The sequence below is a fragment of the Rhinolophus ferrumequinum genome, chromosome 15, assembly GCF_004115265.2.
Source record: "Rhinolophus ferrumequinum isolate MPI-CBG mRhiFer1 chromosome 15, mRhiFer1_v1.p, whole genome shotgun sequence".
Lineage (NCBI taxonomy): Eukaryota > Metazoa > Chordata > Mammalia > Chiroptera > Rhinolophidae > Rhinolophus > Rhinolophus ferrumequinum.
This window is the reverse complement of record NC_046298.1, coordinates 35,601,233-35,612,524: the sequence shown is the minus strand read 5'-3', so window position 1 is coordinate 35,612,524 and position 11,292 is coordinate 35,601,233. Positions and strand designations below refer to the sequence as shown.

Genomic DNA, 11,292 nt, shown 5'->3' with positions numbered 1-11,292 from the left:
AAAGCCCACCCTGACCCTGCTACTTCTGCCTCCTGCCCAGCTCCTGCCCTGCCGGAACTCAGGCCTAACTCGGTTCCTGTCCACCCCGGCCCGTTCCAGCACCCCCTGTCCAACTCCTGAACAAGGCAGTTCCTGTTTCTTCCCCAGTTCCAGGCCCTGCTCCAGACCTCTCCCCACAACCTCCTCCCCTGCCCCAACTCTTGCTCCAGCCTCTGCCCCTTCCCATGTCCCCAGCCCAACCTGTCTGCTTTTCCCTGTTCACCCTACCCCCCCTCAGCCCCCTCCCCCCAGCTGCTTTCCTACAAGTCACGGGGGCTGGTTTGCTTTGGCAGCCTCTCTGCAGCCTGCAGCAATGACCTCTGGAGCCAGGAAAGTCCTAGATAGGGGGAAGGGGGCTTGGCCCGTAAAAGCCAGCGCTGAGTGTGGAGGCCCTCGCCAAGTGGCCGGAAGTGTCCAGAGGCAAATACACTGTCCCGCCAACAGTCAAGAGTGATCCACGTCACACCCCAGGACCAGATAAACACCCAGACACACAAGGGTCACCATCAGACACCTGCCTGTAGGCAGCCACACAAACACAGACTACAGCAGCTCACCCCCAATAGGCTGTCCCCATACAATCGGACCCATCTGCTCACCCCATTACCCCCTTCACTCAGAGCCACAGCCTCCCACAGGGGACAAATTGGGGTAGAAATGGGGCTGCCCATCCCCTAGTCTCTCCCTATCTCTCCATGTTCTTCTCTCTCCTTCCCTCTCTCCAACTCCTACCACTCCAGAGAGACCCGTACTGCTGAGGAAAGAGTGAAGAAATAAAATGGAGTCACTATAGTCAAGCTGGTAAATTACTGAAATCAAGTAGGTTGAGGTATGAGGAAACAATTTTATTCTTGCTTTAACTAGCCTGGGAACTTAAACTTTTGAACTTTCCAATCATGCATCAATGCCTGGAGATATAGATAAACCCTATAGATAAGCCTCTGAAGAACTTAGGAAAGAATGGTCACATATCCAGACCCCTGACATCTGGAAGATCATCCGCTCAGACCAATACAGAAGCTAAGAATGCAACTGATTTTTTTTTTCCCCTCAAGAATGTACTTTTTACTCTAAGAGCTCTCAATTTTTCTCTTTTCTTTGGAACACTCTGGATGTTGCCTGGTAGTGTTTCTGGGTTGGAAAGCCCAAGTCCCTTGAATAAAATTTTGCCATTTTCAATTTTAACAAAGCCTCCTGATTCATTTATGTTCGGTCACCTGGTCGACACTGCTAGCCTGGAACACAGCAAACCCCACAGAACTGCTGCCTGGCCTCTTTTCTCCATAGCAGCACCCCCCTTCCCGGGCTGCCTCCTTGGCTCCATCCCGACCTCCCTCCTACTCATGGTCCCCACTAAGCTAATGACCCTCTCAATCCCACATTAATTAAGTACCAAGTGGCTGCATCTGCTGGGTCCTCAGGCAGGTGCTGAGTCTGAGATGCTGCACCCACCTGATCCTTAGCCATCCTTATACCTGAATGTGTGCAGAGGCCCCACTGCCTGCTTGAGAGGGCACGTCCTCAGAAAAACTGAGGCTCATGGATTTGGGGTCTAGAGGGTAAGTGGGTTCACAAGAGAGAATATGAATCAAGTCCAAGAATCTTTATTTCATGAACAAAACTATTTGTGTAAAGAGAGACGAGGCTGAATGGGCCCCTTTCTAAGTGGCCACAATCCAAGGCTGGTGAGAGAAGGCGGGGTTGGGCCGGGCAAGAGTGCATCACAGGAGAGGGGACCCCAGGTCCAGCCAGAGGAAGCAGGAGGGGAAATGTCACTGAGGGTTGAAGTGAGCCCCAGAACCCCCTGCCCCAAACTGTTCCAGCCTGTGACAACCCACTCTGGGCAAGGAGGGGCTGGGCCCCAGTAGTGCATGTCTGAAGCGGCCAATGTGTGCAAATCAGCAAGAAGAAGGGGTGCAGAGCCACCGCCCCACCTCACCGCCCCCCCTCCCCCCGCAAACAGGCAGCAGAAGCAGGGGTGGGAGCAGCGTTAGTATTGCTTTACCCATCATGCATGGTGAGGGTGGGTGAGGGGGCAGGAGGAAGAAGGCTGGATTAGGGGTGTGAGCCAAGTCCCCTGCCCTCTCCCACCCTGGCGGCTCCGCTGGCAGGACTCTGAGGCTGTGGAGGCCCAGGAATGGCCAACCCCCATTGGGGGCAGGCTGTGCCCAGATGTTCCCCACTAGGGCTGGCTCTTCCTTGAGGCGGAGCCCAGGGCCTAAAGGTGAGGAAAAGACAGGGAATCAGGGACCTAGTGAGCTGACACCCTCCCAGGCCCACCAGCCCTTGCCCACCCACCCACCTTACCAGGGTTATTCGGCCACTTGGACGCCTGTACAGTTCTCTTTGCTTTCTGATGTGATGGCCAGGTATTCCGAGCTGTGGGGGCAAAGGCCAGATGGACAGTGACCCCATCATTAGTCTGGCCCACCCCCAGGAGACTGAAGAGGGTTGTGGTCTCTGCCCCAGGTACACAGGGCTCTGGAGTTAGAGAAGGGGTGGGAGGGTGGCTGCGAGCTGGACTCCTAGGGATCCACAAGAAGTGCAGGCTGGGGGCCTGGATTCCTGAGTCTGAGGTAGAGGGGACTGGTGGCTCAGACTCCTGGGTCCTGGGGAGGAAAGGGGCTGGCGCTTCGACTCCAGTATCTTTGTGGGACAAGATGCTGGCCTGAACCCTGGGTCCTGAGAGCTGGGACCTGAGCATGGCCTTGTCCCATCTCTGACAACAAATGCTCCCCTCTAGGGAGGACTGGCAGATGGCACCCTGGGTTGCTCCCTTGCCCCCTCCCCACTCAGCTCATGCTCCCCTCTGGGAAATCCTGGGTGTCCTGGGATGCCTTAACCCTCCTCACCAAACCCACTTACGCATTTTCTTGTGCAGCAGCCTCTGTAGCAGCAGCGATCTTCTTGTAGCAGTAAACCATCTCCGCCACGAGCCATATGGTCAACACCACGATGAGCACATACATCATGATCTCAGACACGATGGACGCCATGTCTCTGTTGGCTGCAGGGGCCAGGAGGGTTACGTGGCAGCCGAGGCCAAGCTCAGGAGGTATGACAGCCTGAGTGTGCCTCGAGCTTGTTGTGCCAGCTTGGGCAAATGGCTCAACCTCGCGGGGCCTGGTCTGCAAATGAGAACGTGCTGCTTCCCTAAAGTCATAGCTGTTACTGTGATTCTTAACCAGCTGAGGATGGACTCACCCCGCCTCCCTGTGTAACTCAAGGGTGCATCTGTGTCAGTCAAGTGGCTGCAGGTACCCAAGAACTATAGCTCTGCAACCAGAAGGCTCAGGTTCAAACCCCAGCTCTGCCACTTGCAACTGTGTGACTTTGGGCAAGTGACTCAGCCTGTCTGGGTCTCAGTTTCCCCAACTGTAAAAAGTTGATAATCACAATATCTCTTTCATGAGAGTGTTGTGAGAATTAAATAAGCTTTAAAAATCCTTAGAATAGTGCTTGACGTATAGTGACAACTCAGTAAATGTTTGCTATTATTACTGTTATTATTGGGGCAGTACAGCATAGTGGCTAAGAGCAGGGGCTCTGTGGCCAGACTGCCAGGGTTCAAATCCTGGCTCTGCCTCTCAGTAGGTGTGTGACCTTAGGCAAATGACTCGCCCTCTCTGGGCCTTGATTCCCCCTCTGCAAAACGGGGGCAATACTCATAACTTCTCACAGAGTTGCTGGGAAGAAGAAATGCCACTTAACATCCCTCACGTGCTTGGATGCACTCACAGGCAGCACTGCCTAAGTGTTGGCTACTGGGAGCCGTTTTCCGGAAACCTCTATCCTTCTGCAGCATTGGCTCTTGCCGCCACCAGTTTCCTTTCATTGAGCCTAAATTTAAACTGTAACAGGAGAGCGCTTAGCCAGGGAACCAGAGTTGAAGGCCACTGTGTCATCCTGGGCCGGATTTCTCAGGTGTCCACTCTGCATCTCCGGCCCCTCCTTCTGGCTGGCCAGGATCTCATCTCCCCTGCTGTCTCCACATGGTCTTCCTGTCAGTGGGCACTCACTGCTGCTCACCCATGCAGATGGCATCAGTGCTTTCTGGGCCAGAGCGAGTGAGGGTGCAGGGCTGGATGCTTCTCCCCTACTTTCCCACAGGAGGAGCCGGGGACAGGGTCCGTACCTCATTCACTCATTGATTCATTCGTTTGTTCATTCACTCACTCAAAAGATCTCATGAATGCATCTCATGCAGTGAAAACATGCTCATAGCCAGGCTCTGTGCTGAGTTCTTTATCTAAGCATCCCTTGACTCTTTAAAACAGCCCCAAGTATAGAGACAGTCCTAGTTTCCCATGTCAGCTGACCTCAGGAAGTACACTGAGTTGGATATATGTTGAATAAAGCTCACGTCATTGGAATTCTCAACCCTGCACCTGGAACTCAGTGCCCAAACAGATTTAGGTAATCCGGTATCTCCTGCTCTCCGAATATGGTAAGGACAGTGACAGGCTTGGCTCCGTAGCCCATTTCCAGACAAGAAAACTGAGGCACAGAGAGGGGAAGGTGCTAGGCAAGGATGCACAGCCAGAGTTGCATTTAGAGCCAGGATTCAACTCCAACTATAACTGACTACAGGGTCCGAGCTCTTGTCTGATCTGGAAAGCTTCCACAGCCAAAGAAAGACTTGGTAATAGCTGCCGTACAGCGAGTGCCATCTCCATCAACCCACACACACATCTCAGGAGGTAAGACTGTGATTCACCTACATTACAGAGGAGGAACTGAGGCAGAGAGGTCACAGAGAGGGTCAGAGGCACCTTCTCTGGGAGACCTTTGATTTCTTCAAAAACTCCCAGTCTTCCCAGAACTTCCCCTGCCTGCCCACACAGGCAGCCGCCAGATCTGAACCCCAGCCTGCACCTCTGCAGGCTGGACTTCTCACCAGCCTCAGACTGCTTCACCTCAAGACATTCTTCACTCATACTGGGTACATCGGAGGAAAGGAGTGAAGAAATAAATTGGCGTCACTGTAGTCAGGCTGCTAAATTACTAAAATCAAGTAGGCTGAGGCAGAGGAAATGATTCCACTCTTCCTTTATCTTTCCTGGGAACTTAAACTTTTTAAACTCCAGTTATGAATATATATATTTTTATCTCTCCAATTATGAATACATATATACATATATATGTGTATATATATGTTATGAATACATATATACATATACATATGTATATATGTATTCATTATATATATAAAATTCTGCTAGGTCATTATATATACCGTGTTTCCCTGAAAATCAGACCTAGCCGGACCATCAGCTCTAATGCATCTTTTGGAGCAAAAGTTAATGTAAAACCCAGTATTATATTATATTATATTATACCAGGTCTTATGTTGTATTAAATTAAGACTGGGTCTTACATTAATTTTTGCTCCAAAAGACGCATTAGAGCTGATGGTCCGGCTAGGTCTGATTTTCGAGGAAACACAGTATATATGATCTTACGATAACCCTCTGATTACTCTTTAAGGAGTTAGAAAGAATGTCCACGTGTCCAGACCGACTGACATCCATTATTTAGACCACTGGTTACCTAGAAGATTATCATCTCGTTTTAATCCAGAGTCTAAGAATGCAAGACTGATTTCTCTCAACAATGCACTTTTTATTGTAAGAACTCTTAGCTTTTCTTTCTTCTTCAGAACACTATCCAAAATAGAATAAGCCCTCGTCCCCATTTGCCAGCCCCACTCCTGGTGGGGGACCCCAGGTGCTTCCTACCATCTTCTGTACCTCTGCCAGGCCAGTAAAGGTCTCCCCACCAATACCATCTGTCCCTCCTTTGGAAATGACTCAGTTCCTTCCTTACCAGTTATTACCAGGAGCCAATATAGGCTGATGGGTAATGTTAAAACTGCAGTAAGACAGTGGACTATAATAAAACAAGTGTATGGCATGGCTGACAATGCTAATACTACAATAATATGGGTAGTGAAACAAATACTGTAATGTGACCCGTAATGCTAAAAATACTAGAGTACGGTAGGTGATGAATATATTATACCATGTTTCCCCGAAAATAAGACCTAGCCAGACAATCAGCTCTAATGTGTCTTTTGGAGCAAAAATTAATATAAGACCCAGTCTTATTTTACTATAATATAAAGACTGGGTATAATATAATGTAATGTAATATAATATAATATAATATAATATAATATAATATAAGGTATAATATAATATAATATAATATAATATAATATAATATAATACCGGGTCTTATGTTAATTTTTGCTCCAAAATGATTGTCCGGCTAGGTCGTATTTTCAGGGAAACACGGTATGTTGGTAATTTTAAAATAGCATAGTATACATCATAGTATAAAATATTATAGTATAGTGGGCAATGTTAAAAAGGCAATACTATAATGTGGTAAAGAAAAACACTAGAGAATGGTGGATAATGCTGAAACCACAGGCTCTGGGAAGACAACATAAAGAGCTCTGTATTATGGAAATGTAGTTAAGAACACAGGCTCTGGGAGGTATCGTAGATAATGTTTAAAAAGAGAGGCCCTACTGGGTTACGGGCATGCCTGAGCCCCAGCCTCCACCACAGCCTGAGCCAGACCCCACCACAAGATGGAAACAACCTGGGTGTCTGAAGGGCTCACAGAGCCTCCCTGGCCTCCTGACTCTTCACCTCAGCACTGATTTGGGAGACAGGATCGACACAGATTTCATTAGGCCACAGTATTTGGGGGCGTCTTTGTCACGGCCATCCCACTTTCCCCCCACTCACACAGGTGGGGCTCCATCTTCTATGTATATGGGTGGCCACCCACCCAGCCTCATGTCCTACACCGAAGAGTTGCTCAGACATATCTCCCGCATTGAATTCTGCTAGGTCACTTGGATAATAAATACAAAAATGCTAATTATCAGAAGAAACCCACTGGCTCTGGCTGCCAGCAGAGGACAGTGAATCATGCCAAGAACAGGAAATGACAGTCACACAGGTTTGGTTGGCTTCCAATTCAGGTCCCAGCTCTGTGACCTTGCCCATACACTCTTACCTCCCTGAGTCTGCGCTTCCCCATCTGTAAAACAGGGCAGTAAGCACCCCAGCCCAGAGGGTGAGTGGAAGCTTCACCAAGGGACTCCTGTCTCAAGGGAAGGAAGGACAATGCATGTCGCCCATGATTAGGTGTGTGCTGCAGGCCCCAAGGGATGCCTTGCCACAGTTCTTTGGTGGCCCAAGGTCTGGGATGTCTCTCTGACTTTCTATGGGCCATAGAGCTCAATTTACACCCATCAGAAGATGGTTCAGAGAAGAGGTCCAAGGCAGCTGAAGCCAAATGATGAAACAGTTCAAAACCACTTTAGATCCTACTGTTTACTGTGGCCCCAGACCTGCAGCACTGGCCTTGCCTGAGAGCTTGTCAGAAATGAACCCTAGGCCCACCCAGCTCTGCCATCAGGATGTACACATTAGCAAGACTCCCGGGGGGCTGTGTGCACAGAATGTGAGGAGCACTACTCTAGGTGACACACTCATATCTCTTCCTCCACTGTGACAGAGGGAGGTAGGGCTCAGGCACTGGACAAGCAGAACTGCCACCATCACCCCACATACAGAGGCCTTGCTGTGAGCCAGGCACGCCAGCAGCTGGTACCCAAGCATATCACTCAATCCTCACAAGCTCCCTGGAACATAGGAATGGTTCAACTAACACCTTGGAGGTAGATACTATTATCATCCTGTTTCCTACGGGACCCTTCAGCTCAGAGACAGGAACACACCTGCTAGAGGTCACACAGCACAGGTAGCAGAGGTTTTATACCCAGAACTTTCATGGGAGATGCCTGCTGTGCCCCCTCTGTGGGTTGAAGGGAAATGGAGGCAAGAGCTGGCGCTGGAAAAAAGGTGCAGCTGCCCCTGCTGCCATGGGCGGTTGGCTGGCCCAGAAGTGGAGCCAGCTTGTCCCTTACCTACCATCTGTCCCTCCATCTGGCTGCCAGGGGGCAACAGGAACAAGGGGGCAGGCCGGGCCTGACTCACCTTTGTCCACCACCTCAAGGTGGATCTTTTTGACGACAGTGGTGTTGTGTTCGTAGTTCTCGAAGAAGAGCAGGCGGTAGACGTGGCACTCGTAGTCACCCGAGTGGTTGTAGGTGACATTGGTGATGAAGATGGACAGATCCTGCAGGTCCTTGGTGCCCCGGCTGCCGTTCCACACTACACGGCCCTCAAAACGCTCGTCCTCCTCCAGCTGTAGCATCTCGTTCTCATACCGCAGGATCTGGGAGCAGCCAGTACAGGGTCACTGCCTGGGCCCACGTCCCCCACCTAGACCTCTATTCTGTCCCTTGTTCTGACACACAGAGAGACAGATGGACACACACATGGGCTCAGGCACCATGACCTCAGGCAGGAAGGACACAGTGGGATGAGGCTCACCCCTGGGCCTGCCCTAGACCCTGATTGTGCCCCGGGTCCTGAGACACACACACACATTCCTCATCATCCCTGAGCCCCCATTTGGACTTCCTGGCCTTCATTCTCTACGATTCTGTCCTGGCCACCAGACAAACTCCTCATGCAGAGACAGAGGCAGCCTGACCCAGCCACTATACACCCCAATTCTCCAGCAGGCCCTAAAAGTGTATGGTGCCTTCTCAGATGTAATTAAAAATACACATAGTATAAAGGAGGTCCAAAAAGTTCTGCTTCTCCTCCATGATGGCCATCCGAGATGTTGTTGCTGGTACTACCTAATTCTCATAACACTGACTTTGTGCCAGCCATGCGCCAGAGGCATCTACTCAATCAGTCCTCACACAGACCTTTGAGCTAGAGACCACCACCACCCCATCTTTACACAGGAGAAAACTGAGGCTCGGACAGGCTCAGCGACTGGCTCAAGGTCACCAGCTGGTCAGTGGTGGAGCCGAAATTTGAATACAGGTCATCAATAATAGCACATTATTGAAAACAAACAACCCTTCCCTTGAATCCCACCTCCCACTTGGACACCGACGTCCATCCTCCCACTTGGACACCGACGTCCATCCTCCCACACCCACGCTGGGCACCCACACACCTTGACAAAATCCTCAGTGCCCTTCTGGCGGAAGGTCCACTCTGTGAAGGTCTCAGCAGTGGTCTCACTGCGGCGCTTGCAGGAGATGCACAGAATTTTGAAGGCCATCCCGTACACAGCCTCGGTTTCTGAGTCCACCTCCACACAGCCCGCCCAGGCTGAGGACACTGCAGGGGCAGCAGGGGCACCCATCACCCTAGGCCCTGCCAGGCTCGCTGGTTATTGGCCCTCGGGCCCCTGAGAAGCCATCTGTTTCCCCTCAATAAGGATGATGGATGGACAGAACCAGACACTGAGCCTGGCCCTGCCACTTGCTGCATGCCCTTGGCAGGTCACTCATCTTCTCTGAGTCTCAGTTTCCCTCTGTGAATGATGAGGGAAGCAATCATCTTCGCTTCTGGAGGTGCCTGAGCAGATTCCATAAGTTAGGTAAGACCCCAGCAGGGGGCTGGCACTCAGAAGGCCCCCAATCAATAAGGCTGTTACTGGGGTAAGTATTAATAACTCCAAGTCTGTGCTACCCAAGTACCCCTTCCTCAGAAGGCCACTTGTCTGAGGTACTGCAGCATCTAGGTGGTGGGTCTAGAACTCCTGCTGCGTTAGAAGTTCAAGGTGGCAAAGTCATTTCCACCATTATTGTTCTGCAAAACCAGGCAGCCCCAGAAACATAGGCTGGGAGAAGGCAAGACCTGAGAGGGGGAGATGGGCACTGGAACCAGGGCAGACCCACACTCCAAGCCTGTTCCCCAGTCCCACAAGTTCCTGTGTCATCCACCCCCACTCCAACTTCTCCTGCCTCTGTTCCCAGGCTTCCACCTCCGATCAGCCTGTCAAAACTCACCCAGCCTTTCCCTGCCTCGGGGCCTTTGTAACTCCACTGGATACCAGTCCCTTTGGGTCCCTCCTGCATATTCTTACCTGCCACCTCCTTCCTGCCCCCCAAAGCTCACTAGCTAATGCTGTGTCTCTCCAGCTCCAGCTCTGGGTCTTTTTCTTTGTCCCTGAGTCTCTTCCTTTATTAATTTTGGGGGCTTCTGTCCTCCTCCTCTGTTGTCTCTTTCCCTCTCCCTGAGCATATCTGTCTGTCTCCTTCTCTTTGTATCTCGTAGGGGTCTCTCTGACGGTCCCACCACTTTGTATCCTCTTTGCAGGCTCAGACACCCTCTCCCTGTATGGGTCTCTCTCTCCACCTTTCCCTGTCCCCTTTTACACTCCATTTATCTGTGAGTCTACCAGTGTCTATCTCTGCTTCTCTCAAGTTTCTCTCTGCAGCCCAGATTAACTCTCTCTCCTCAACCCCTCTCTTTCTGGCAAACTCTGCGTCTCTCCTATCTCCCCCTTTACTTCCAACTCCCCAGGCTCCCAGAGGAGCACTCAGGAGTACTCCGGGTCCTTCTGCGTCTCTCACCCCTTCCCTCCCGTCACCATTTCTCCCAGCCTCTCCTTCTCTCGTGTCCCACTCACCGAGCACCACCTCCCTCCTTCCTCCCCCCGCCTCCCCGCCCCCCCAGCCGCCTCCCGCGGCTGTGGGTGTCACATTGCAGCCTGCGGGGTTCCGAGAGCAGCTGACTCCGCGTTTCCTCGCCCCCGGCTGAGCGCCCGCAGCCGCGGAGCCGTGCCAGCCGGGCCCCCGCCGGCTCTGGCCCACCCGCACTTCCACCGCCCCTCCAGCCCCGCGCGCACAACTTCTGAAGGGACTCAGCGGGGCCGGGGGATGGGCGAGGGCGGCCCTCGCCCCGCTCTCCCGGGTCCCGAGCGCGACCCCGCCGCCCGGCGGTACCCTGCTGTGTCCCCCGCCGCGCGTCCCCTGCGTACTCACCCAACGCTGCCCCGACCACGAAAGCCAGCAGTGTCTCCATGACTGCTCTGCGCGCGCTGCGACCGCCTTCCCGGCCGCCGGTATTAATAGCGGGGCGAGAGGCGGCGGGACCCGGCGGCGGTTAGAATGTCCCCGGAGCGCGCGGGCGCAGCAGCTGCGGCTCTGGGACCGGCGAGGGGGGAGGAGAGGGGGGGCGCGGCCCCCCCGCTCCGGTTACCGCCGGGGGCCCAGCCCCGGGGCCCGGCGTCCGGGCATCCCCGCCGCGCGGGCGGCAGCCGCTACTCTGGCTGCTGCGCGGCGGGGCGCATCCACCAGATGCCCCGACCCCGGCCCCCTCCGGCTCTGGCTCTCCCGCGCGGGCAGCGCTCTCCTGC

The 11,292-nt window shown here is 52.7% G+C and overlaps 1 protein-coding gene across 1 annotated transcript; it reads right to left on the bottom strand.

Moving 5' to 3' along the window:
* Positions 1-1,627: 1,627 nt before the first annotated feature.
* Positions 1,628-11,292, bottom strand: SCN1B (sodium voltage-gated channel beta subunit 1). The gene is made up of 6 exons (XM_033128550.1): positions 10,919-11,292; positions 9,100-9,266; positions 8,058-8,298; positions 2,905-3,046; positions 2,347-2,418; positions 1,628-2,257 (listed from the first exon to the last, which is right to left on the bottom strand). Exons 1-5 carry the CDS (start codon positions 10,956-10,958, stop codon positions 2,352-2,354), a joined length of 657 nt encoding a protein of 218 aa, XP_032984441.1. The 5' UTR covers positions 10,959-11,292; the 3' UTR covers positions 1,628-2,257; positions 2,347-2,351.